We start from the raw sequence: 26,772 nt of genomic DNA, 5'->3' as shown, positions 1-26,772 counted from the left end.
TTTCCTGGCTTTGGCCAGGAGGGGTTTGTGCTGTTTCTGTTAATTGTGCATATCTGTAAATATTGTAAATACTGTATATTTTGTATATACTCATTGCATTCCATTGTAGACTGTAGTTTTTGCTTGTAAATACAGTTTCATTTGCTTCTGAACTGAGCTAGTCTGGTGGTGTTAATGTGGGAGGGAAATTTCAACCCACCACACTACAACAATTATAAATGAAAGTATTTTCATGTCCATAACTCTTACGAGCTAGAGCAGTCTGTACACTAACATGAGCAGTTAGTGGAGTTGTTCAATATGTTGAAAAGTTGAGGTTGTGTTTGTAAGCCAGGGAGAGACTTTAAGCAGTAACCTATTTAATTATTATCCAAATAAAAATATCTTCACAAGCCTAATGTAAAAATTGTATGAACTGCACAGGGAGAATAGAACACTGTTGGAAAATAGTTATCTTTATTTTTCTCACTGGCTGTGTTCCACAATGCTGTATCTACTAAATGTGGTTTCTTTCAACTCTTAAAGATAGATGTTTACTTTCCCCAGAGTCATGAACTTTCCTCCCTTCCCTCAAAACGTCTGCCTGATACCATAAATACTTGCCATTGGTCCTGTGAGTAGTGGGTGTGAGGAACACAAATAATGAGACATAGTGTAAGCACTTAAGATGTTTTTCATGGCACAAGGACAATTTCAAGATACTAGGTTATCTGACGTGGCTGTGTATGCCAAATTTCATGCTTCCTTTGGTTGCTGCTGGAGGAAACTTCCCTTAGCAGAAATCAAAGAACTCAATGTAATATGTACAGCATTGAAAAATACAGGAATTTTCTGCAGAATTTTAAAAGGAGACTTGTTTCTTGAGGACCTGTGTGAAGTGACAGCCGAAAATTACTTTTAGTAGCACTTGCTAGTAAATGTTGCTAAACCAGCTACATGTAACGTGTGGTCCAGAGGCAGCTTTCAGGCTGGTAGTTGAGCCTAGCTTGTTTTCTATACCCCTTTTCAAATGACTGCTTTAGGGAGTGTTATGGTTTTAAGACCACAGAGATAAAAAAGTCCTCCACAGGCTAGACAGGCTAGCGGGTGGACACAGGATATTACAGTTTCTTGTTATTCATCTCATCATCCCCCTATCTCTTTATAAACAGACATCACAGTCTCTTGTCCCTCTGTCCTCCCTCTGTCCTCCCTCTGTCCTCCCTCTGTCCTCCCTCTGTCCTCCCTCTGTCCTCCCTCTGTCCTCCCTCTGTCCTCCCTCTGTCCTCCCTCTGTCCTCCCTCTGTCCTCCCTCTGTCCTCCCTCTGTCCTCCCTCTGTCCTCCCTCCCTTCCAATGTGGCAGCTCTTATCTCTGTGGTAGCATGGGGGAGCCTTGGGCAAACTGATCTCTTGCTATGTGATTTCGGTCTAGTGTGAGGGGGCATGGAGGCCTGATCAAGACCTGGTGTATCCAGCCTGGGGGGAAATTGAAGCCTGATAGAACTGTCCTGGGGGGGAGCACAGTTTGGCCTGCCTCCTGGGCTGGCGGGGGCTGAGTGGAGGGGCAAATTTTGAAGGTTTTGTCATGGTAATTTGTGTATATATTCCTTTTTTGCCCTGAATACCTGTTGCATTTCCTATATATATTTGTAAACAGCATTCATACTTAGCCTCCAGTTCTGTGCAGGTGTTTTTGTTTTGCTCCCTTGGGGGTAAAATACGCTTCTGTCCTGTTGCCCTGGGCAGCTCATGGCTCAAATGAGGACAGGGAGCATTTCCTTTTGTCCTACTCTTCTTTTTCTTGTGTCTCTTAGTAATCCCTCACTATTTGCACAGACACCTCCATGAGTCATTACCTGTCCTTGCCAGGGAGCACATTCCTCCTCTCTGCCTTGAGTGACATCAAGTAGGCAGTTTTATCAGGCAATATGCATTCCCTCATTGCCCCTATCAGCTGATACCACTCATAGTTTCTTGGTTGCAAAGGACAAGCTGTCAGGCTTCTGTACTAACATTCAGTATGCTGGAAACAAACTGAAGCCTTCTAGATCACAGGTATGTATCAGGTACACAGTGTGTGCCTGGTATGGTTCTTGGCATGAGGCTGTGCCAGGTTGCTAGAGCAGCTAGCTGTGATTTATTACAGCTCAGTGCTTGCTTTTGAAGTGGTTTGAAAGAGTATAACATTGTTGCTTCTAATTAATAATGTGTAGTTTTTAATCTGATAAAGCAGATACCCTTCCAACTCTATACAGCTACTTACAGCATTCTTGCAGATCCCGATCCTGGCTTTGATTTGATTTGGGCTGTGTTTAAATTACATCTTCATGTTTGTTTGTTGGGGTTTTTTTAATGTTTTAAGCAGGAAACAGATATAACAGGCTTGAATAAAAGTTTAAGTCGATTTCAAATTGAGTTGTAGACAAATCAATAGGTAGAAGATCAATAAATGGAAGACTGTGAAGGAGGTCGGGAAAAAAGTGAGTAGAGGCAGATTTTGGGCAATGCAGTGTTTTAGAAGAATCAAGATGTTGAGCTCTTTAGTAATTATAAATGAGAAAACATTCTGGAAGCCATGCACGCTGCAATTGTTTGGTGAAGGAATTCCTATTTTCATGTCAGGTTTAATTTTTACATAGCCAGCCTTCAAAGTCTAAGCCAAGGTTCTGTGGTGAAGTTTCAACATTGTATGCTTTTGGCAGTTGTGTATGTACTAAAAGCATGAACTTTTTAGCTTAAATGAGAAGCCTTTTATTTCACAATAAGGAAAAGCTGAAACAACTCATAATACCCCTTTTTAATTACAGTAAAAAATGCAGAATTTTTACAGCAAGCTGCTTTAGAGGAATATGGACCAGAACTCCATGTTGCCTTGAGAAGTCGAAGAGATGAACTTCACTACTTAAGAAAACTTACTGAACTTCTTTTTCCTTATATTTTACCCCCAAAGTCAACAGAGTGCAGGTACAGAAATTGCATTCTTTAAAGTATCTCTGTACTATGTAGCACAATAATTTGGGGGAGTGAAAGTATAAACTGCAGAGTCATCCTCCTCATCCCCCTTCCTTATCCTTTTGTGTATGAGTTGGGTTTGTTTTTTTTTTTATTAGTCTCAAAATAGTGTAGCATTAAGGAATTATTAAATACTGAATTATTACATGCTGAATTATTACATGCTAAAATATTGGCCAGTATAAAATATAAAAGCATTGGAAGCTTCACTTCAAAAATTATGCAATGCAATTTTGATTCTGATAATTTTTTAAATTTTCTGATTTTTTTTTCTTTATATGTTTGTTTGTTTGTGGTTTTTATTTTTGGTTTTCAGGTCCCTGGCTCTTCTGATAAGAGAGATTCTGCCTGGTTCTGTTTTTCTGCCCTCAATGGATTTCTTAGCTGATCCTGTAAGATTTACCACACAGGAATAATCTTAACTTATTCACTATTGCTTTTGTTCTGTGAAGTGTGATGTGGTAAAGGAAATTATTAGTTACTTGCACATTTTGACTGGGTAAAAGAAAAAATTTTTTTGTTTATTATAATTGTTTATATTATTATTTCTTATTGTTATTATTGTTATTGTTGTTATTATTATTATCTGAAATACAGTATTGGCATTCTTTCTTAAGAATGTATTTTTAATTAAAGACTAGATTTCCTGTTAAATGGGAGAAAGTTGTGCTGGCAGAAGCATCTTCAAACTGCTATTGCTACATGAGAGCAAGGGCTCAGTTCCTTGAATACTAATTGCATCTCTTTTTATATCAGTCTAAGTAAACTGGCCTGTTTTGCATCTGTATTGAAATAAATTCTTGGATCCTTAATTCTCCAAATAGGAAGGCCTTTATTTCTGAAGATTGAACACTGCCAGCTTTGATTTGATTTGTGCATGTATTTTAATAGGCAAAATCCCATTGTTTAGGGAGGTGTCATCTAGCTGCAAGCAGAAAGTACTGTAGGTCTTGCAGTATTAGTAGTTCATTAGATCTGCACTAACAGTAATGCTTTGTAAAGCTTTTCTCCACTGGGTAGAAAATGCTTCTCTATAGGTCTCTTCAGAAATTCCAGGACTTGTAAACACCTGAAGTGACTGCTGAAGGTCAATTCTCAAACATGTGATTACAGGATCACAGGGTGTTTGGAGTTAGAAGGGACTTTTGGATATCTTTGAGTCCAACCCTCACTGCCAGAGCAGGACCTTATAATTTACTGTAGATCACCCTGGAACACATCCAGATGGGTCTTGAAAGTCTCCAGAGAAGGAGACTCCACAGCCTCTCTGGGGAGCATGTTTCAGTGCTCTGTGGCCCTCACAGTAAAGAAGTTCTTCCTCGTGTTGAGGTGGAACTTCCTGTGCTGTAGTTTGCATCCATTGCCCTTTGTCCTGTCACAGGGTGCAAGTGAGAAGAGGCTATCCCTTCCTTCTTGACAATCAGCCCTCAGATGTTTGCATACATTTATTAGATCCCTTCTCAGTCTTCTCCAGACTAAACAGTCCCAGGGCTCCCAGCCTCTCTGCATAGGGCAGTGCTCCAGTCCCTTAATCATCCTCGTAGCCCTCTGTTGGACTCTCTTGAGTAGATCTCTGTCCCTCTTGAACTGGGGAGCCCAGAACTGGATGTGATATTCCAGGAGTGGCCTCACTAGGGCAGAGCCAAGGGGGAGGAGAACATCCCTCAATCTGCTGGACACACGTTGACAGGCTTCGGTTTTTAAAAGTAAACTCACAGGTTTAAATCTGGGCATAACATAGTTGTAAAATTATTTTCATCTGATTTGTTGAGCTTCTTTAGGAGTAATTTTGCATTGTGATTTCCTTCAGGACACTGTCAACCATTTGCTGCTGATCTTCATTGATGATAGTCCTGTGAGTACTGACAAAGTTAAAACAGTAGCAATTTGTTCACTCTGTAAGGAAGCTTTCTTACCCCATTGTCTCTTACCATTTTTTGTGCAGCCTGAGAAAGCAACTGAACCTACTTCTGCACTGGTTCCATTCCTTCAGAAATTTGCAGAGCCAAGAAATAAAAAACCATCTGTAAGCAAAGGCAACATTTATTTCCATCCCTGTCTTAAGTTTTTTACTATACCTGCTGCCATTTTTTTTTTTTTTGGTGCAACTCTTTGGATTATTTTTGTACTAAATAAAAGTTTGAAGGTTGGCTGACTGTATTTTTACCTGCTCAGGTACTGAAACTGGAACTAAAGGAGATCAGAGATCAGCAAGACCTTTTATTTCGGTTTATGAACTTCTTGAAACAGGAAGGGGCAGTCCATGTGCTGCAGTTCTGCCTGACTGTAGGTAAGATTGCATACCTGTGCTGAGGTATGTTTCATGATTTGTTTATTGTTCATTTAATTATATGTTTAATGATTGAGAGAGTTGGGGCTATTCAGTCTGGAGAAGAGAAGGCTCCAAGGAAACCTTACTGTGGCCTTCCAGTATCTGAAGGGGGCCTACAAGAAAGCTGGGGAGGGACTTTTTAGGGTGTCAGGTAGTGATAGGACTAGAGGGAATGGAGCAAAACTAGAAGTGAGTAGATTTAGATTAGACTTTAGGAAGAAGTTCTTCACCATGGAGCTGGTGAGACACTGGAACAGGTTGCCCAGGGAGGTGGTAAAAGCCCCATTCCTGGAGGATTTTAAGGCCAGGCTGGATGGGGCTCTGAGCAATCTGATAATCTAGTGTGAGGTGTCTCTGCTTGAGGCAGAAGGACTGGAACTAGATGATCCTTGGGGTCCCTTCTAACCCTGACAATTCTATGATTGAATGCTCTTCAAAAACTTGAACTATTTGCATGCTGCCCAGCACTAGGCAGTATTGTTAAGCAAGAGATTACCTTTCAGGATTTGTGTTCCCTTCAGTATGTCCTCATTCTTGGATGCTAATCCTGGCAACATTAATGTTGGCATTGACTGTAAGTCTTAATTGTATTTCTGTGTACTGATAAAAGTTATACAATTAAAAATATAATATCCTTGTGAGGAAAAAGCTCTGGCCAATGGCACAAAGTACATTTGCCTTTATTTAACATGTGCTTACTGAGTGTTTCTAAAATAAGCTGTTTGTCTTGAAAAACTTCTCTTCTTTTAGCTCTAAAATTCTGATTGCTGTAGAGAACAGAAATGTATGAAGGTAGTGGAACAGTGGAATGTGTTGCCAAGGGAAGTAGTTGAGGCCCTTTCCTTGAAGATATTCAAGGTCAGGCATGACAGGGCTCTGGGCAACCTGATCTAATAGATGATGTCCCTGCTCAATGCAGGGGGTAGGACTGGATGACCTTTAGAGGCCCTTCCTACCCAAACCATTCTGTGATTCTATAACAAGAATGTTAAAGGTGTGGAAACTTTCAATTCAGTAACCTCTGCTTTGGTTATTAGGCATGCATTTAGTTTTGCCATTCCACAAGTGTCACTTGAAAAGCCTTCTATTTCCCACTCAAGGTTTTCTGTGAAGTTTCTCTTCAGTTAGAGTGGTTTGTTGTAAGTTTTTTGGTCAGCTAGTAGTTAAGTACTGACTTACCAAAATAATGTGATTTTTTGGGGGGGTTTTAGTAAACAAGTTATGTCCATGTTGCATGGGAGATAATGGATGTGTCTTCATATATTAAACCTGTATCAGGAAGACATGAAATTAAATTAGACTTTATCTCATAAAATACTGCAGAAATCATTAATCATAAAAATATATAAAAGAACATAAATAATTTTATTTATTTATCTTATCACATGCTCCAGACATATTGGCTTCTTATTAGATAAACTCCTCACCAAAACTCCAACAAAACATTTACCTGTTCAGCGCTGATGGTGTCTCCTGGGGGATTCTAAGCTGACCTTGCCAGAGCTCTCTAGAGCTCCTTTCTCTAGGAGGAAGGTTACTCAGACTGTGACTGTTGCCTATGATCAATCTTTTTGTCTGGATAAACTTCAGCATTTTCTTCCTTCTAAACTTCTCTTGCAGTCTCATAGGTAACGAACTGTGTTAGCTTTTAAAACAATGAGACTTAGCTTTCTTATATTATGCTGTCCCAAACTCTCCTCTGTAGGTAGTTCATCACTTGATAGAAATGTTTGAGGTCAGAAAATACTGAGGAAAATAAACAGAGAAACCCAGAAGGATCTTGGCAGACTTTCTTTGAAGAAGTTTCTGTCTATTAATTGAAAAATGGGTCAAGCACTACCTTATTTTCCCCTTCTTTCTGGTCAGTAGTCATGCTGTTAATGGGATGGGCCAATGAATCAAGTAGGATTTCACAACAATTGTGCTAAATAAAATTTTTCTTTTGCCAGGGGAAGTTCATTCTCAAGTTTGTCTGAGATTTGAAGATAGTATTGAGAATACTGTGATGGATTGGGTCTTAAGAATGGAAAAGCAGCAGAATGGGCAGATGACTGGACTGTTGGGGTTGTGTGTGTTTGGCATGACCTGGAGATCATGCTAGAAGAAAACTACAATTTGTTAATTTAGGGAGAGAAAAATTGTTCTTCTTGTTCATTCTTCTGCCAGGACCAACTTCATGGATTTGTCTTTATTGTGATAAGGAAGACTGAGTTTTGATTGCAATATGTTTTCAGTAGTAATTTTATGAACAAACCTGAATTCTAGTTAATTGGAAGGCAGCTACCTTTTTACCTGAGGTTTTGAGAGGTCTTATGTTTCTATTAATTTTAAAGTTTTACAATTTATTGTTTGTTGGAGAAGGAGTTGATGTTAGAGGTTGCTTCAAGATGCTGTTTGCCAAGTTGATCAACAAATGCATTTTCTTTACTTCTCAGAGGAATTCAACGACAGAATTTTGCGACCAGAACTGTCAGATGCTGAAAAGATGTCTCTTCATGAGGAAGTACAGAAGATTTACAAAACTTACTGTTTGGATGAAAGCATTGACAAAATTAGATTTGACCCTTTTATTGTGGAAGAGATTCAAAGAAGTAAGTCTGAATTTGTGTCGTGGGTTTAAGGCACAGGGATGTCTTAAGCCATGGAGTGCAGACCTCCAGAGGGCTAGGAAATTGTAAATTGTTATCCTATCCCATAATTCTGGTATCTCTTTTTAAGCTGGCTGTGCAGCCAGCTCTCTTTTCTCCCTTTTCTCTGCTCCTGGGCATGTGTGAGTTTTTATCTCTATTGTGGGGGATGATTAGGGGGCCTATCTGTGGCCTGGCTAATTTTTTTCTATGCAATTCTGACCTGTTTGGACCTAGTGTAGGGGATGGGAGGGAGAAAAGAGCAATGAGACCTGGATATTAAGGCATAGCTGGGAAGGTGGTTTTTCTTGGTATGTATTATGTATTATGGATTTATATATTCTGTATTTTATATATATTTTTGAATACTGTTCCGAATTTCTCTCTAATCCAGTGTGAAGCATTTTTTTTTTTTCTTCTCACTTCTTTGGGAAGGGTTAAAGAGCATCTGTCTCGCTCCCTATAAATCCAATACAATTTGAAAAGGATAATTTAGACTGGAATTTAAGCAGCATTCTATAATCAGGACTATTGACCCTTTTGTTGTAGAAGAGATTCAAAGAAGTTTTGACTTAGAAAGGAATAATTTAGACTGGAATTTAAGCAGCATTCTGTAATCAAGACTGTTGACCCTTTTGTTGCAGAAGAGATTCAAAGAAGTAAGTTTTGGCTTTGAAAGGAATAATGTAGAGTGGAATTTAAACAGCATTCTATAATCAAGACTAAATCATGTCAATATGATCAAGCTTTGCTTTTTATCACAGTTTTAAAAATTGCTATGCCCTTGTTGTTGTGCTTAAGTCTTGTTTTGCCAGTTTAATTCTATTTGCCAAATGTTACAGTAACTTACAAGGCAATCACAAACTCAGATCAGAAAAGGCCCAAACTTGATATGGCAATATACGTATCTCTATTTGTAATTATTTTTATTTAATAGTTGCTGAAGGTCCATATTTGGATGTTGTGAAACTTCAAACTATGAGGTGTCTTTTTGAAGCTTATGAGCATGTGCTTTCTCTACTCGAGAACGTTTTTACTCCTATGTTCTGTCACAGTGATGAGGTAAGTGTGGAAGTTTTGAAGAATACTCTTAAAACAAGATTTATCCTTTTTTTTTTGTTTGTTTAGGATACTCTATTTACAGCAGGCATCTGCATATGGAACTGAAAAATAACTCTTCATTTTCATTTTATTTAGTGTGCCAGAGCTGGGACCAATCTCAGTAAGAAAATTCAACACAGTTTCAACAGAATTAGAAAACAAAACAAAACAAAAAAAAAAAAAGAAAAAAAAAAAAAAAAAAGCAAAAAAACACACAGACAAACAAAACCTACACCTTTTGGGTGTACTGGGGTCACAGTTGCCTAAAGCCTTCTAAGAGGAACCCCTTTAGACACAGGGATGAGGCTGAATTCTTGTGCCTTTTTAGAGTTTGTGTGTGTAAATTGGGTTGCACTTTAGACTTTTAGACTTCTCTCATTTAATTGTGGCAGAAGGTATTGTCTTGTCCTGGGAATGGGTACTTACCTTACTTGGTGTTATTCCTAATAAAATCTGTTTCTCAAAATGGTTTTGATGGTCCTCTTTCCCATAACAACTACAATGCTTCAAACTCCTGAGATTTATTGATTTATTTATTATGACAAGGAGGAGACATGGATTTTGGGGTGTAATTGGTGTAATTTTAGTTTTATTTCTCTTTTTGGTTTTTTTTTTTTTTTTTCTTTTTGATCCCAAGATTGTGTGAAGTAAAATAAGTAATACTGGGAGCATGTATTTCAAATTTGATCTGTCCTTTTTCAGATTACTATTCTAACTGCTAGGTTATAGTCAGTTTGCCTTTTACTTCTGTTCCTGTTTTCTGAATTGTGCATAGTACCCCTTGCCTCAGTTAGCCCAGTGTTTTCTTTGATACCTTATTTATCTGTTGTAGTACTTCAGACACCTTTTAAGAGGAGCAGAGTCACCAACACGCAATTCAAAGCTGAACAGGTAGGTTTGGTAGAACCTGTAAGCATTTTTCTTTGTCTTTAAATTGAAAGCATCAAAATATTAAACCACAGAAATTTTGCTACTGCCTGATAGTAATTTCGTTAAGTTTTTAGCACTACTTATTTTATTTTTTCTTAATGGACAAATTGCATACTAATGGAGCAGACAAAATTATACAAGATTTCTCTGCTTTGAAGTGGTTTACATTAAAGAATTTTAAAATGTGATGTAGTCTTCCCCCTTCAACAAAAAGGGGAATGGAAAAAATGAATGTAGAGTGAGAATAAGATACATGGAAATCAAGTGGTGAGTTAATTGACTTCTAATACCATTTTATTAAGCAAAGCTGGATTGTCTTAGATTTCAAGTCTTACAGGGAATAGGTACAGTGTGTCTGTGTCTAACCAACCTGGTCATGCAGGGAGACTCCTCTTGTTATGGCAAGGAGGATTTGCCATTTCTGGGTCAAATGTGTTTTCTGTCTCTAAAATCTCCCAATTCACTACAGAAATGTAGTGTTGGAAACTTTGTTTTTAGGTTTGGTCTATATACTTAGAGTCCACCTTCAGGCTCCATAGGGCCTGTGGAAAAGAGGTACATCTCCTGTATTATGGATGAGTGATCTTCCACTGTGTGGTTGGGTTGAGTAAGCTTGAGGTCTTATAATTTCTTGTCTTTCATTTTATGCTGGGTGGCTCAGTCATAGTCTAAGACAACTGAATTATGGTCTAGACAGAAGAAGAAAAACTTCAGTGCTACAGTCTTTTATTTGGAGAGGCTTTTCTTTCTTGGTGTGAAAGAAGATCCACTGCACTGTAGAAAATGCTAGCATTTATAATGTTAGATTATTCTTCTAGAGGAGTAACAGAGGTTTAACTTTCTGCTTTCATTAGAGATATACCAAGAGCAGCCCTCCTTATCTGTGCACCCTGCTGTGAGGTGTTTTACCATGAGATCCCTTTCTCCCTTGCTAACGTTCTTCAAAAAGTACATGATCTTTCTCTTCAATATATCCCCATGGGTAACATTTGAATCTGTAGTCTTTATAGCTCTTGTAGATCCAGGACTCAAGCTTTGGTGTCATGCTTTCTCAGTTTGGTGCTAACAAGCTTCTATGTCTTAGCAAAGAGGGTGGAAGGCAGCTAGACCAAACTTCATTTCTCCCCTGTGTGGTACTCCACTAGGAATGGTGACCTTAAAGCACACTTCAGCTTCTGTCAAAGATGGCTACAGGATTTTATCCAGAGCTTTAAATTTGCTTTGATATCTTTCCCAAAATTATTCATGCCAGCAGCTGAAGTTATCCTGCATATACTTCTTAAATCTAGTTTAAGTATGTAAAAATTCAGGTCACCTTCTTGGCACCTTGCTGTATAAAACAGAAAGCATGAAATTGCAGACAGTCCCTACTTGGAGGTTTTGAAATAACTTCTCTGGTTACAAAATAAGCAAATTGTGTTTGGGAACTGTTACAGCACCTTCTCCTGGAGGTCAAACAGCATCCATAGCATCACTGAAAATGTATCTGGTTTATATTTTAGAACAATTTGAATGCCTTAAGTGATCTGCTGCTTTCTGGTATGAGATACTGAAGTGGTGCTTCGATGATTATTTCCATGAAACAGAGATCCTTTCTGAGGTCCTATCTGCAAGTAGTTTGCCTGTTGCTTTGGAGTTCCCCTCTGCAGAATCTGGTACAGGCAGTCACTGCCAAGAGAAAAAAAAAATTAAAAAGAAAGATTACTTGCAGAATTATTCCAGATGTCATGCATGTGCACATGCCTTCCCCTGCCTTCTCTTCCTATTCTAGCATTAGTTACAATTGAGAGAAATTATATGTGAAGAGAGGAGTTTTGTTTTCCATGTCTTTGATGCTTTGCTAGGAGTACTGTGTGTGTACTGCATAAATATTGCAGATTAAAAAGTCAGATCAAGTGGTAGATAGGAAATCTCAGTGGAATGTACATGAGGGTAATGTATTGAATGATTTCACTCACTGTAAGACAAGAAAATTAAAGAGCAGTTTCTAGAAGATACAAGTGGGAAAATAGAAGTGTCTATCAGCATGTAATCTCTGGTTTGGATCACTTCTTTGAGCTGTACAAAATCATATCATAGCTTTTTTGCGTGCTGATAGGACAAATAATGTGCTAGGAGAACTGACAAGGTAGTAGATGAGAAGTCCCAAGTATTTCTGGAGTGTGAAGAAGTCACATTGAGGATATTCTGATAACTTGATAACTAGCTGGGACTGTCAACAGTTTCATTCTGTAACTGATATTTTCCACCTAATTTTAACGTGTGTGGCCAATGAAAAGTGATGCTTTAAATTCCAGTTCTGACAACTTAATTCTGGATGTGTGGAAGAAAGGACAAGAATTCCCTCTTCTTCTCTCAATATTTATGTATTTGTAATGCATCACTGCATTACTTAAAGATATTTTGTGTTGGAAGTCAGAAAAAGGAAAGCTGTGATGTGATACAAAGTCCTGGATTTCTGCCTTGTTACACTACACACCCTGAGCGCACACAACAAATAGATGCATCTTGATTTCTCATCATCAGGATAGCAATAAAATTAAAGTATTTTTCAAGTAAAGAACCAAGCAGAAAAGATATTAACCATTTGAGGGAGTGGTTAGGAGTCAAATGCACAGGATGAAGTCTGTAAACAGTTGTGTGGGGTGTAATTGTTTGTCACCATCAGTTCCAACTTGTTTGGTTATATTTCCAGTTTCACGTTAACATGATTAAAGACAGTGTGAGATGCCTTAGCATCAGTTGCTCTTGTGAAACAAAATCTAATATGTGGCTATTTTAATCCCTTATCTACTTGCCCAGAATTCAGTAGCTCATGTGTCCAGTGACTGCGTTTGTCTTGGTTGGAATTACTGAGTCGATGGCTGAGGCATTGGTTCCATGTTCCATTGGTTCCAGGCTATGTAGAAAGTCAAAAATGCATAAAAGCATTTCAAGTCCGGGGGGAAAAAAGATGTATTAATAGTGGGGTTTACTATAATGGTGTATTTGTGTATTCAAAAATACACAGGCAAGTACAGAACACATGAATTCTTAACACCTGATATATATACAGGATACATGAAACCCCTCCCCCCCCCCCTCAAAACCTTCCCCCAGCCAGACTAAACCACAAGCCCCAGTGCTCCTTTTCTTCCCCCCCCCCCCCCCGCTCTTCTCCCTTCCATTAGGCATAAGCATGCTGAAATTGTGCAGAAAAAATAAGTCAGGCCTCTGAAAGCCACAAACAGGCATGCTCCCCCATGTTACCAGGTAAGGACTCCCTCTGGAGAGCCAAAAGGAGGGAGAAAAGAGACCAAGTTGGCCTTGCTGCCATCTTATAAAGAGATAGGATAGAATAACAAAATTACAGTTTCCTGGATCTACCTCCTGGATTGTCTAGCCCTTGGAGGACTTTCTGTCCCTATGGTTAAGACTTCCAGTGCTTAACTCCATGACAAATAGTAATAGAGGATGGTGCCATCAGATAAAATAGGTGCTCAGCCTTTTCTTTGGATTGGCCAAGTGAACTAGATATCAGGTAGTGACAGGACTAGGGGGAATGGAACAAAGCTGGAAGTGGGGAGATTCAGACTGGACGTGAGGAAGAAGTTCTTCCCCATGAGAGTGGTGAGAGCCTGGAATGGGTTGTCCAGGGAGGTGGTTGAGGCCCCATCCCTGGAGGTGTTTGCAGCCAGGCTGGATGAGGCTCTGGCCAGCCTGATGTAGTGTGAGGTGTCCCTGCCCATGGCAGGGGAGTTGGAACTGGATGATCCTTGTGGTCCCTTCCAACCCTGACTGATTCTATGATTCTCACATGACTTCTGAACATAGGCTACAGAAAAAGCTGCCTGTTTGGCACTACAGGTAACTTAAAGACCAAAAGTCCTTCTCTCAGAATGAGCAGCTGCTTGTGCTGTCAGTGAAGATCTGAAAGCTTCCATAACTGAAGTTTGAAATGTAAAGGCCAAGTTCATGTCACTTTGTTAGGATTCTAGGTCAGGAGCTCCTAATTTTACCACTTTTTTACAGTTACTCTTCAGTGATGATGAAAAAGCCCATTTGATTTTTGTTGGGGTAGGTCTGTCAAATCAGCTTTTTTTTTTTAATTATTATTATTTTTTATTTGGTTTGGTTTAATTTTTATTTTAACCCTATTTTCTCCTGGGCTCTGAGGTAATTTCTGTGCCTGTTGTTGCAGAAGTAGCCTGAGTTTGGATGACTTCCGGTAAGTCTGACACTCAATGAATGTTGTGTGTTAGTGACGCTGTGTCTGTCATGACTGCATCACACAGCCTTTATCACAGCATTTAAGTGTCCATTTTATTTGTCAACATCTGGATGGCTTCTCTGGACTAAACTGCATTTCTCCCCACCATAAGCTTTGCTCCCCATGTCCTTTTCACAAGTGTTTAGAAATTGCTTAATTACTAATTTCGCAAGTTTGCAATATGTTAATGTTGTTTCCAGTTAACAATTTGTCTGTTGTTATTAGTTCTGAAATATGTTTGCATAACTTGAAGTTGTTTGTTGAGTTTTGTTGTTGTTGTTTTATTTTTGCCTGCAACTGCTAGCTGCTCCAAAACCTCCTTTACCCTATGTCACATTTCCAGTCATGTTAGAGATTTTATCCATTTAACTGCTTGTTTTAGTCTTGCACAGCTGTGTCCAGGATGAGCATTGCCTAACATTGCATGCAAATATAACCATTTTTATGAATGTTATCAAGCACTCAAAACCAGCAATTCCCTAAAATAGTTCTCTCTGCAGCTTTTCTTGTGACTGGTAGAGGTTTGATTACAGTGTATGCTGTTTTTTTATAATTTGCTGTAGGTAGTCTGTGATCACTCATTAATGCCTTATTAGCTGTTCAGTGGTTTGTTTCCTCATTATTCATACCTCCTTAAATACATGCTATCCAAACTCAGAAAACCTTTTTTATTTTTTTCTTACAGAATTTGTCAGATCATCAATATTCACATATATTACTCATACCATTCTTGAGCCTTAGGGAATATTATGAACTTCATTTTATAGGTCATTAATCAAAGTATATAGATACTTATCTTTTATATGCCAGTCCAGTGTATGGAGTTATGACTTGCCAGAGGGTTGAGCAATAAGTAGTAGTTGAGGTGTAAGTGTAGTTCATTGATATTTAAGTGCAGCTCAGCTCAATGCACTGAGCATTTCTCCTAATTGAGTGTAGGAGTTGTAGTCAGCCAAATGAAATGGTACTCTGACTTCACATGCCTGTAAATATCTAGCTGATACATACAACTTGCTTGGTACTTCATGACTCGGAGAGTTTCACCACAGCATTCTTCAGCTGCTTCAGCTTCAGAGCCCTGCAGAGATCTGCTTAGTGCAGCAAATGATCAGGGATCCCATGGGAAAGTTGTTTTGCAACAATCTATGGTTAAAGAATGCCATGGGGCAGAGTGACAGTAATGCAGTCTTTGGTCTTCCCAGCTGGAGAGTGAACAACAATTGTAGTTTTTTTCATCTATGTATGTGTGATTTCTGGAGCTCGGTGGCAGGGCTGGGGAGGAAGTCTTCCAATCTTATGTCATCTCGTTACTCATGAGGGATGTTGGGACCAATAGTCTTTTAAGGTCCTGCCAAGAAGCAGCTATAGAATGATGGTCTAATAATGCTGTTACCTGTATCAGTGCTAGGGGGAGTGGGATGCTTTTCACAGGGAGGTTTGCCCCTGTGTTAGTAACAGAGTTGACAGGTCTTGAAAGACTTGGGCTCTATTCTAAATTGGCTGCCTCCTCTTCTCTTTCTTCCCTCATGTCTTGAACCTGACCGTATCCTAGTTCCACCTTTTTGCTTCTACGTAGCCTCATATTCTTTCTCCTGTTTCTGCTTACACAGTGTATCTATTAGATTCTCATCCTGATATACGGGTTTGGGTTTTGTTTGGGGTTTTTTGTTTGTTTGTTTTGCTCTGTTTTTCTTGCTCATCTTCTTCATGGTTTTGATCATCCTGTTGTCTGTCCATTTCTGCTAACAGATTTTTCTCAAGCTGTGATCTAATCTGATTTGTCTTCTGTGTACTTGCCGAGGGCAAGCTGAGGGAGTTGGGGTTGTTCAGCCTGGAGAAGAGAAGGCTCCAGGGAGACCTAATTGCACCCTTCCAGTACCAAAAGGGGGTTTGCAAGAAAGCTGGAAAGGGACTGTTTACAAAGGCCTGCAGTGATAGGATGAGGGGCAATGGTTTTAAATTAGAGAAGAGTAGGTTTAGATTGGATGTTAGGAACAAGTTCTTTACCATGGAGGTGGTAGAACACTGGAACAGGTTGCCCAGGGAGGCAGTTGAAGACCCATCCCTGGAGATACTCAAGGTGAGGCTCAACAGGGCTCTGAGCAACCTGATCTAGTTGAGGATGTCCCTGCTGGCTGCAGGTGGGTTGGACTATGTGACCTCTGGAGGTCCCTTCCAACCCAAACCATTCTGTGATTTGGTGTTCTCCCCATGTGTTGTCCACTCTGTATCTGTGTACCCTCTTATTCACCAGTTTGTGTTCTGAATTTGTGTCTCTTCTTGTGAAGAGATTTCCATCCTAGTTTGCTACTTCATGCCTGTTCCAGTGATTGCTTCTTTACTCATTAGGCATGGTCCTTGGGGTCAGCATTAGGGCAGAAATGGGTTGATTCCTTGACATCAAGTTGAGTCCTGGTCCCCATAGAGCTCAGTACTGCAGTTGCAGGCAAAGCTGTATTCTGCCTTCAGCTGGAGCATGATCAGTGGAAGAAAGTATTCAGCAGAGCCTGGAATATTCTATCAGATCTTTGAGCTCTGCAAATTAATTTTCTTTCTGAGTCTTGAAAACTGCACAAGTTTTCACAGAAATGTTGAAAACTTCTTCAGGAGTCAAGCCAGAGGTCTAAAGTATTAACCTTCTAGAAAAGCTGTCTAGTTTTCTATGGATAAGGTTTGTGTTCTGCTAGTCCAGTGTTTAAGGTCTCAAACAAGATTCAGGTAGGTCCCCAATGTGAACAGTTCAGTAACTGGTAGAAGAAGTTGTTTAAAAATTCAGTTGAATTGTTCAAACATGAATTTAGACTAAACAGCCAAGCAATCTTATCTGTGGTTAGCAGAGATAAATAAGATAGATCATGCTTATCTGCTTTGGAGCTGATAACAGCATGAAGTAGAAAAAAGCAGAAGATTTGGAAGAGCATTGGATTATTTTATGTAATTTTAGTCATTTATACAATCTGAGTAAGATCATAAACAGGAAGGTCTTTAGGAACATATTCATGTTTTGAGTCAGCAGTTGATGTAGTCAACATGGTTTCACGGGTAATGAAGGTGCTCTACCTGCTGTTCTCTGCTCTTCTCTTGGTACTGCTGTTCACTAGTTAACAAATTTTTGTTTTAAAGGATCAAGAAACATGTAGAATATTTTTTTGGTCCTATAAAGTACTAATTGTGCTCTTAATCTCAGTAATCAATAAAGTGCTTTTGAGTCTTTGAGTCTGCAGTTCACTCTATTGCCTTTTAACTCGCCCATTATTGTATTGATTGAATCAACTGTAGTAACCTCAAGCTGATTCCACATTCCACAGAAACATTTTTCTTTCCAGAATTGCTAGCATTTCTACATAAGAAATAACCTTTGCTATCAGGCCTTGTGTAAGGGCATAAGAATGCTATAACATCTGTTCTCTCAGTAAGGAGTGTGCTTCCTACCCAATTATCTTCCCCCCCCCCAATACCTTTCTGCTTTTTGGATGTTTTGTCATAAGTGGAAAGGCTTTTAAAAGTCTTCATCTTTCAGACTGCCTTTTCAAGCCAAGATTCTTCAGTTGCATCTGTTTTCTCTCATGCTCAAGTCTTACTCCTTTCACATTTCTTTTGTCTGTCCCTAATGCTTAAAATTCAAGATCTTGAAGCATGCATGCATGTAAAATACTGGGATGATTACACATATATATATATATATATATATATATATGCACACACACACACACATATATATATATAAAAAAGAAATACAGCTAACTACACTTGGCAAGAGGAGATAAGTACTCATTTTTAAGGACATGGAAAAGGACAGAGTGAGTGACCTTCTTGGTGTACATGCTTGTAACCCCACAACAGTTTCTGCTGTCAAAACAAAATTGGTTTTCGTAGCTGATTATTTATTCTGTGTCCTGCATTACTGGGATATTATTATGAGAGTGTTAACATTTGCTCATGGTTAAGCAGATGGTAATCCCATATCTCTTAAAAGTGTGATCAATAAATTTTGATGATCAGTCAGAACACATTTGCTATAAATGAATTTCAAGTTAATTGGAATTGTTAATGTATTGCCTACTTGTTTATGGAGTTGTTTCTCTTATCTGCAAATGATGTGCAACAGCCTGCTGAGCTGATGTGTAATAATGTGCCTTATGTTGTGAATTCTGGCTTCTGTAATCCTAGGACCACACAGAAGAGAGGAGAATCATTTGGAATCAGTAAAATAGGCAACAAAATAAAAGGTGTATTCAAAAGTTCTGCAATGGAAGGAGCTATATTGCCCAACTATCACTTAAATGAAGGAGAAGATGACTTTGTGAGTAAAAGCTTTAAATTTGTCTTTAAGTCTTTGTAGTTGGTGTTTCTTTTTTCTGCCCTTATTTGAAAATATTACTTTTCTGACTTCCTGCTGTCTTATTTCACTGCAGGGTTTCCATGTTCTGGCTTCTGATTTAGTTGCCTTGTTATCCCTGTATTCATTCACAAGCTAAGGCCACATCCCCCAGTTCATGTGCCTCTGAGTTTGTTGCTTTAGTACAGAGAAGAACTAAAAGTAGCAATGTTGGACATTTTTGTAAGCAATGAATTTCTCTCTAAAAACTTGTCATGCCACATTATAATTCTGGATAATGAGGTATAGGCAGGACTGCATGCATGGCTTTTCATCCAAAGCTTGCCACAAGACCTTAAAACCATAGCTGAAGTAGTGATGAAATTGCTGTCAAGTTGCAGCAGCATTTTCTCTAAACATCATGAGGCAGCAGTCCTTTCTCATTTGTCTTGGATGTTTCCTTCAATGTTTTTCTTTCACGCTAAAAAGCAATGAATGGAGCCAATAACAGAATTATTGCATGGGACATTGCTATCTGGAGCACAGTTGAGGGACAAATGGGAAATCTAAAAACAGGAAGTGGAGGGAATTGGTCAGATGTCACTGGTACTCATGCATTTTTTTTACAGTGTCTGCTAATTCAATCTTTTATGCCTAGTTCTAACAAGCAATTAAGCATTTATCACCTTGATAAACTCAGCAACTTAGAACTCTAGATAGGTTAAGTATTTCTCTTTAAAAGGAAGAAAAAAAAGACAAATTTTCTGTACAGGCTGAATGACATGTAAGTGATGCCTTTAAGGGGGCAGGACTGTTGCAGTTGATTTATTGGACAGTTAAGTTCTTGCTGTAACTTCTCTTTTTTGAGGTGAGATTCTAATGGAAATGGGTTAATTTTGCAACATTGCTTTTGTAGATTCTGCTAGCCAAAGGATGTGGACCTGTAATTCTCTTCTAGTAGGGGAGTTAGTAGGGGTATAGTTGAAGCAGTGGAGCTCAGGGGGGGCCATAGTTGTCTTTCAAAGCACAAGAAGTTACTTGTAAGAAGCTGCTGAATTCAGATAAACAGAGACAGACAATACAGAATCTAATCCTTACTAAGGAAGGTTTCCAAATGGGCAGAATCATTTTCTCTTAGGCAAGAATGGTAAGTTTTGAGTGCAGCATTCTGTCAAATCCCTCCATTAAAAGGCAGGATACTATCTTTTGGCTAAAACTACATTAGACAAAGTTTGGGAAGTACCTAAGTCCCTTCACTAGGTAAATGTGGATTGGAAGAAGAAATAACCAAATACTAAACAGTTGTAAGGTGTGCCTGAACATCTGGACAGAGCCATTGTTTCACTTTGAGTGAGTAATGAATACACAGAATTCACCACTAAGAGCTGGGGTGTAGTTTCCTAGCAGACTTCAGAGAGTCAGAGGAGGAGCTTTCTAGGACAAGAAAAATGAGATCTGGGAACTGACAGTAAAATTGGAAGGTAGTGGCAGTGTGATATACAGATACAGCAACCTTTGAATTAGATTAGGTACCAAGGATGTAGGAGTTATTTCCTACTACACAAAGCCTGATTAAGTATTTAAGTAATGTAAGCTTGGTGGATTCAAGGTAAGTATAAAGCAAATAGTGGCAATGAATGAGAGTTCTGTGCATTGTGACAGAAACTAAAGTGACCTTTTTTTGACAGTGTTGTGTTGGTTGAAGTTAAAGCCTATAGGAAGCATCCATTTAGTTTAAGAAAATCACACAGGATTAGAAATGTATTAGCAGCTTTCTCTGGCTCTGGGCAGCAGCTTTGTGAGCTGCTAACATGGTAGTAGTTATTCCATGAAACCACACTCAGTCTTTGTCAGCCAGATTTTACATGTAGCAAAAGCTGTTCTGCATATTAAAGCACAGATACGGTTTTCAAGGCAGCCAGAAGACCTGCCTGTAGACTCTGACTTGTGGCTGTGTTGGATAAAACAAATGGAAAGAGACTGACACAACCTAACTTTCACAAGTTGGTGATCTGTTTAGAAAAAGGAATAAAATCCCCAGAAATCCATACTCCTGGCACCCAGGTACCGTAGGTGCTGTAGCTGTCACAGTGGGAAAGCCTGCACGTTTACAGAGGGTTATTACCAAAACCAGGTAGAAGGCAGATGGAGGGAGCTGGTTGCATGAGACTATGAGCATGTGAAACTTTGGTGATGATCCAGCACAACAACCTCAGAGGGCCCTAGTGAAGAGGTTATGGCCCTTTTATGAGTTGTTACAGAAACAACTGCTCCATGCCCTGCTCTAAGCCTTATGCTAACTCTGCAGTGTGTGAGACTAAAGGGAATCCTCTTTAGTATCTTTATCAATGATCTGGATGAGGGGATTGAGTGCACCCTCACTCAGTAAGGTTGTAGATGACGCCAAGCTGGGTGGCTGTGTTGATCTGCTAGAGGGTAGGGAGGCTATACAATGGAATCTGGACAGGTCAGACTGATGGATGAAGGCTAATTCTATGAAGTTCAACAAGGCCAAGTACCAGGTCTTCTGCCTGGGGCACAACAACCCCATGGTAAGCTACAGACTTGGGGATGCAACTTGGAAAGCTGCAACTTGAAGAGGGACCTGGGGGTATTGGTTGACAGTTGACTGAACGTGAGTCAGCAGTGTGCCCAGGTGGCCAAGAAAGCCAATGGCATCCTGGCTTGGATTAGAAACTCTGTGACCAGCAGGAACTGGGAGTTGATCATCCCTCTGTACTCAAGCACTGGTGAGGCCACGCCTTGAGTACTGTGTTCAGTTCTGGGCCCCTCACCATAGGAAGGACACTGAGGTGTTGGAGTGTGTCCAGAGAAGGGCAACAAGGTTCATGAAGGGCCTGGAGCACAGGGCCTATGAGGAGCATCTGAGGGAGCTGGGGTTATTCAGTCAGGGGAAGAGGAGGCTGAAAGGAAACCTCACCACTCTCTACAACAACCTGAAGGGAGGTTGGAGGGAGGAGGGGGACAGCCTCTTGGTGGCAAGCAACAGGACTAGAAGAAATGGTTTCAAGCTGCACTGGGGAAGGTTTAGGCTGGGTTTTAGGAAATATTTCTTCACTGAAAGGGAGGGTTCTCAAACATTGGAATGGTCTGCACAGGGTAGTGGTAGAGTGAGCGTCCCTCGTGGTGTTGAAGCAGTGTATGGACCTGAAGCTTGGGGACATGGATTAGTGCTGACCTTTCAGTGCTGGGTGGAGGGTTGGACTGGATGATCTTTGAGGTCTCTTCCAACCAGATGTATTCTGGGAGTCTGTGATATCAGAAATGTAAGCAAGAGTTGAGTTTTGGTGAAGTCCATGCCTGAGCATTTTAGTTTTAGTCAAACTACAGAATCAAATAAAGCTGAGTATTTCTAGAATGATCTTGCACTTGTGCAAGGAGGTGCCAGTGGGGATTGCATATTTAGTGCCAATGTTTAATATGTAGATGGATTTATATGATGATTAATACATGATTAATCAGGATAGACTGTGGAGTGTTAATTTTGTGAGGCAATAGCTCTGCCCTCCCTGAGGGAGCACAAATTGCAACCAGTTCATGCTGCCCCATCTGCAGAAGCTAAGCTGTGGTTGACTTGGAGTTGTTATCCCGAAACACTGTTGTGCTGTTTCTATCCAAAGGTGACAACCACATAAAGCCTGAGGAAGATGGAAAATGAGGGAAAGACCTCATACAGAAGATGACTTTGTACATGTGGGGTTGTTCTGGATTTCTTTATGAAAGAGCACAGTGACCTGTGATTTAGTTCTAAAATTAGGAACCTTATTTAAGCATGGTCTCTGTGCAGCAGCAACTAAGACTCCTCTTTGCCTGTCACAGCATTTTTTTTTTTTCATTGAATAAACTGGGTAAATGTAAGCAAGAATGTGGAGCACATTAAGAAGAGTGTGTCCAGCAGGTCAAGGGAGTTTCTTCTCTTCTACTCTGCCCTGATGAGACCACATCTGAAGTACTGTGTCAAGTTCTGGGCTCCCCAATTAAGGAGAGATAGAGAAATATTATGGACAGTCCAGCAGAGGGCTATGAAGATGACTGAGAGACTGGAACATCTGTTCTATGAGGAAAGGCTGAGAGACCTGAGGATGTTTAGCCTGGAGAAGACTGAAGGGAGATCTTATTAATGTTTATAAATATCTGAAGGGTGTCAAGAAGAAAGTACAAGTCTCTTTTCACTGGTGCTCTGTGATAGGATGAAGGACAATAGATACAAACTAGAACACAGGAAGTTCCACCTGAACATGAAGAGAAATTTCTTTATGATGAAGGTGACAGAGCACTGGAACAGGCTGCCCAGAGAGGTTGTGGAGTCTCCTTCCCTGGAGACTTTCAAAACCCACCTGGATGCATTCCTGTGCAGCCTGCCCTAGGTGATCCTGCTTGATGATCTCTGGAGGTCACTTCCAACCCCTACCATACTTTTGAATTGTTGCTTACCTCTAACCTATCTCAACATAATGAATAGTTCTGTACCTTGTGGTGGGACGAGGAAGGTGCTGACCACCGCTGCAGCAGGCACAGGCTGGAAGCTGGGCAGTGTGCTTGGGGCACTGCTTCTCACCAGGCAGCACTTGCCTCACTGCAGGCTTGCAGTTTTAGAAGCCCTTGCAGCATGGCAGCAGGCAGGCTAAACTAGGTTCAAACAATTCCAGCTTTTTAGGGAGATGAGACTACTCTTTTTTTCTCCTGCTTGGCAACGCTTGTGGAAGTACAAGAACTCTTCTCCAGCACATCTTTATTGAGGGTTAATCTCTTCAGAAATTCTCAATTCCACTTTATTTTTGAGTCTTAAGGCCAGCACTACCCTTCTTTCTCATAAACACTGTCTCCTCATTTGCAAAAATAGTTTTCATTCCTTTGGGTAATTTTTTTACTTTTTTTTTTTCTCTGTAGTGAAGATGAGAATCAGGTTAAGCATTGTTTGGAGAAATAAATAACTTTCCAAGAGAGCTGTTGAAGCTTGGATTTTTCAGTGTAGATATTTAAGATAATCTTTCTGTTTATAGTCCTAAAACATTTGTAGCACTTCCTTTGTTACTGCCAGGGACCTGAGAATTCAGTGGGCTGTGTGGTGCTTGGGATCTGATTCATTACCTGTGGGGCAGCTCAGCCTGTCTGCGATGATCAGTGTGCAAAGTGTAAAGAGAATGTTGGTGTGGTGCTTGGGGCTGCAGTTCAAAAGGATTTTTTCAGCACTCATGTGGCACCGCTTCTAAGGTCTGCTTGCATATGGAAAAAATCAGTGTGATGTTTTATGGTGTGGAGTCTGAGTTTATCAGCCCCAGGTACCGGAGCCAGCAAGGATTGGGTCCATGCTGCTCCCTGGTGCATCTGTTTCTGGGAGTGTGATGCTGAAACTGGACTTGATGAGGAATGCAGGAAGGCTTGTGATGGTTTTGCTTAAAATAGCTCTGGGCTGCGGGAATAATCCAGTCCCTATCATGGCTGTGTTGCACCTTGCAAAGCAAGTCAGATTCATGGGCCCACAACACCCTGCATTGCACCCAAGTGTAGGGCCGGGACATTTGCTAGCTTGGTGCGTTGTTGTTTTCTCTCTCTTGTGTTCCTTTAGCTTCTTGGCCTGACCAAGTAGGCTCAAGTCTTCCATTTGGGTCCTAATATGCTGGAAAATGCAGTGCAGTTAAATCCACCTGGATGCATTCCTGTGCAGACTACCCTAAGTGATCCTGCTTTGGCAGGGGGAGTGGACTCAATGATCTTTTGAGGTCCTTTCCAACCTCTAATGTAGTGTGATACTGTGTGATACTGTGATCTGCTGAACCCAAGCTGTTTCCTATAGCTGTGTCTATGGCATTCTTCCTGCTGTCTCCTTTGGTACTTCTATTTCCCCTCTCTTTTTTTTTTTTGCCATGAATTATGAGATATGGAACTTAATACTGCTTTAAAAACTTTCAGATCTCAACAAAAGTTGCCAACTTCAAATGCTGAGTTGCTCAAACGTGTCCAGAGAAGGGCAACAAAGCTGGTGAGGGGTCTGGAGCACAGCCCTGTGAGGAGAGGCTGAGGGAGCTGGAGCTGGGGGTGTTTAGCCTGGAGAAGAGGAGGCTCAGGGGAGACCTCATTGCTGTCTACAACTACCTGAAGGGAGGTTGTAGCCAGGTGGGGGTTGGTCTCTTCTCCCAGGCAACCAGCACCAGAACAAGAGGACACAGTCTCAAGCTGTGCCAGGGGAGGTTTAGGTTGGATGTTAGGAAGAAATTCTTCCACGAAAGAGTGATTGGCCATTGGAATGTGCTGCCCAGGGAGGTGGTGGAGTCACCGTCCCTGGAAGTGTTTAAAATAAGACTGGATGAGGCACTTAGTGCCATGGGTTAGTTGATTAGATGGTGTTGGGTGATAGGTTGGACTGGATGATCTCTCAGGTCTTTTCCAACCTGGTTAATTCTGTGATTCTGTATCTAAACCCAGAAGTCCATCTACATGAAAACTCCACTAACGAAATGAGGTTTGTTTTTGTCATTCTTGTATTACGTAGTGCCACATACCTAAAGACTCAATTTCTGTTTCAGTGTCCTATATGAGTTTTGCAAAGATAGACTGAACCAATTAAAGTAGAAGTGCAGCTCTTGATGTCTGAATCTTTCCAGATTGAAGAAGGTGTCATGGTGATGGAAGATGATTCTCCCGAGGAGGCTGTTAGTACCCCGAATACACCCCGCAACCTCGCCGCCTGGAAAATTAGCATCCCATATGTAGATTTTTTTGATGATCCCTCCTTGGAGAGAAAAGACAGAAAGGAGAGAATTCCTGTGTTCTGCATTGATGTAGAGAGAAATGACAGAAGAGCAGGTATGCAATGTGGTGGGCACATCAAGTGTCATTTAAAGATGGTGGCTTTCACAGTGTGCCTCACACACATGTTCTTCTGATTGTGAAACAGTGACTTGGAAATTCTGAGGGAATGCACGTGAGAGCTAAATGATCTTTTTTTAGTATTTGTGCCAGTTGAGAATTGACTCCTCACCATCAGCTGGTTCCATTTAGATCTCGTGCCAAGGTTTGAGTTGTTCTCTTTCCAAAAACACTGCTCTGGCAGGGGGGGGTTGGACTAGATGATCTCCAGAGGTCCCTTCCAACCCCTGTCACTTTGTGGTTCTGTGTAATTCTTCTTAACAAACACTTGATGTATTTTTCTTTCACCCACTCTGAACTTTGGGATACTGAACAATAAATGACTTCTTTTGTAATCTTAAAATACAGTTCTTAGGAAACAAAAATGTGTTACTTATTAGGAACCATCCTGGCTTGCAGATAGTTTGTCAGTATCTAGGCAGCAATGCACCTCCATTGAGTGCAGAACACTCAATCCCGGGGCTACTCAGGTTTGTCTTAGTCAAACTAATACTTCTGCAATAAGCAGAAAGTATTTTAAGAGTATTCAAGCTGATGCTACAGAGAACTGTATTCACCAGGTATTATGTCTGCAAATCATTTACTCAAAAGTCTGAAAATAGACATTAGGAAGAAGCTTTTTACTATGAGAGTTGTGGAGCACTGGAACAGGTTGTCCAGGAAGCTGGTAGAGGCCCCATCCCTGGAGACATTCAAGGTTAGGCTTGGTGGGGCTCTAAGCAACCTGATCTAGCTGGGGATGTCCCTTGGACTAGATGGTCTCTAGAGATCCCTTCCCACCAGTGCATTCTGTGATCTAACAGCAGTAACAAATGCTGAAGTTAGGCAGTGCTCCGCTGCTTAGATTTTAGGGATGCCCTAAAGGAGATGGTGATTGGGCTGTTTAGTCTTGAGAAGAGAAGACTGAGAGGGGATCTGTAAATATCTGAGGGGTGGGTGTCAAGTGGAGGGGGCCAGGCTCTTTTCCATGGTGCACAGTGATAAGACAAGGAACAATGGGTTCAATCTAGAACATAGAAGATTTCAGCTCAACATGAGGAGAAACTTCTTTCCAGTGAGGGTGACAGAGCACTGGAACAGGCTGCCCAGGGGGGTTGTGGAGTCTCCTTCTCTAGAGACTTTCAAATCCCACCTGGATGCATTCCTGTGTGGACTATCCTTGGTGATCCTGCTTTGGCAGGGGGGTTGGACCTGATGATCTCTGGAGGTCACTTCCAACCTCTGATATACTGTGTTACTGTGATGCTGTGATTTGCCTGCTAGTACTGTATCAGTTTGCCAGGTATGCATTTTAATTTAACACTTAAATCACTTGGCTTGGATTTATTTAAT

The 26,772-nt window shown here is 40.5% G+C and overlaps 1 protein-coding gene across 2 annotated transcripts in view; it reads left to right on the top strand.

Moving 5' to 3' along the window:
- SNX14 (sorting nexin 14) overlaps positions 1–26,772 on the top strand; it is a 68,421-nt gene that overhangs the window by 21,318 nt on the left and 20,331 nt on the right. Inside the window, exons 7-17 of one of the 2 annotated variants that reach the window (XM_054395163.1) lie at positions 2,788–2,944; positions 3,309–3,384; positions 4,803–4,847; positions 4,938–5,018; positions 5,168–5,282; positions 7,760–7,915; positions 8,889–9,013; positions 9,885–9,943; positions 14,163–14,189; positions 18,402–18,534; positions 25,176–25,377. In XM_054395163.1, coding sequence (XP_054251138.1) covers positions 2,788–2,944; positions 3,309–3,384; positions 4,803–4,847; positions 4,938–5,018; positions 5,168–5,282; positions 7,760–7,915; positions 8,889–9,013; positions 9,885–9,943; positions 14,163–14,189; positions 18,402–18,534; positions 25,176–25,377 — 1,176 coding nt within the window. The remainder of the gene's footprint in view (positions 1–2,787; positions 2,945–3,308; positions 3,385–4,802; positions 4,848–4,937; positions 5,019–5,167; positions 5,283–7,759; positions 7,916–8,888; positions 9,014–9,884; positions 9,944–14,162; positions 14,190–18,401; positions 18,535–25,175; positions 25,378–26,772) is intronic. The other variant, XM_054395154.1, reaches the window with a different exon arrangement.

This window comes from Indicator indicator, chromosome 2 (genome assembly GCF_027791375.1).
Source record: "Indicator indicator isolate 239-I01 chromosome 2, UM_Iind_1.1, whole genome shotgun sequence".
NCBI classification, from domain to species: domain Eukaryota; kingdom Metazoa; phylum Chordata; class Aves; order Piciformes; family Indicatoridae; genus Indicator; species Indicator indicator.
Note: the sequence above shows the minus strand (reverse complement) of the source record. Positions and strands in the feature narration are given on the sequence as shown.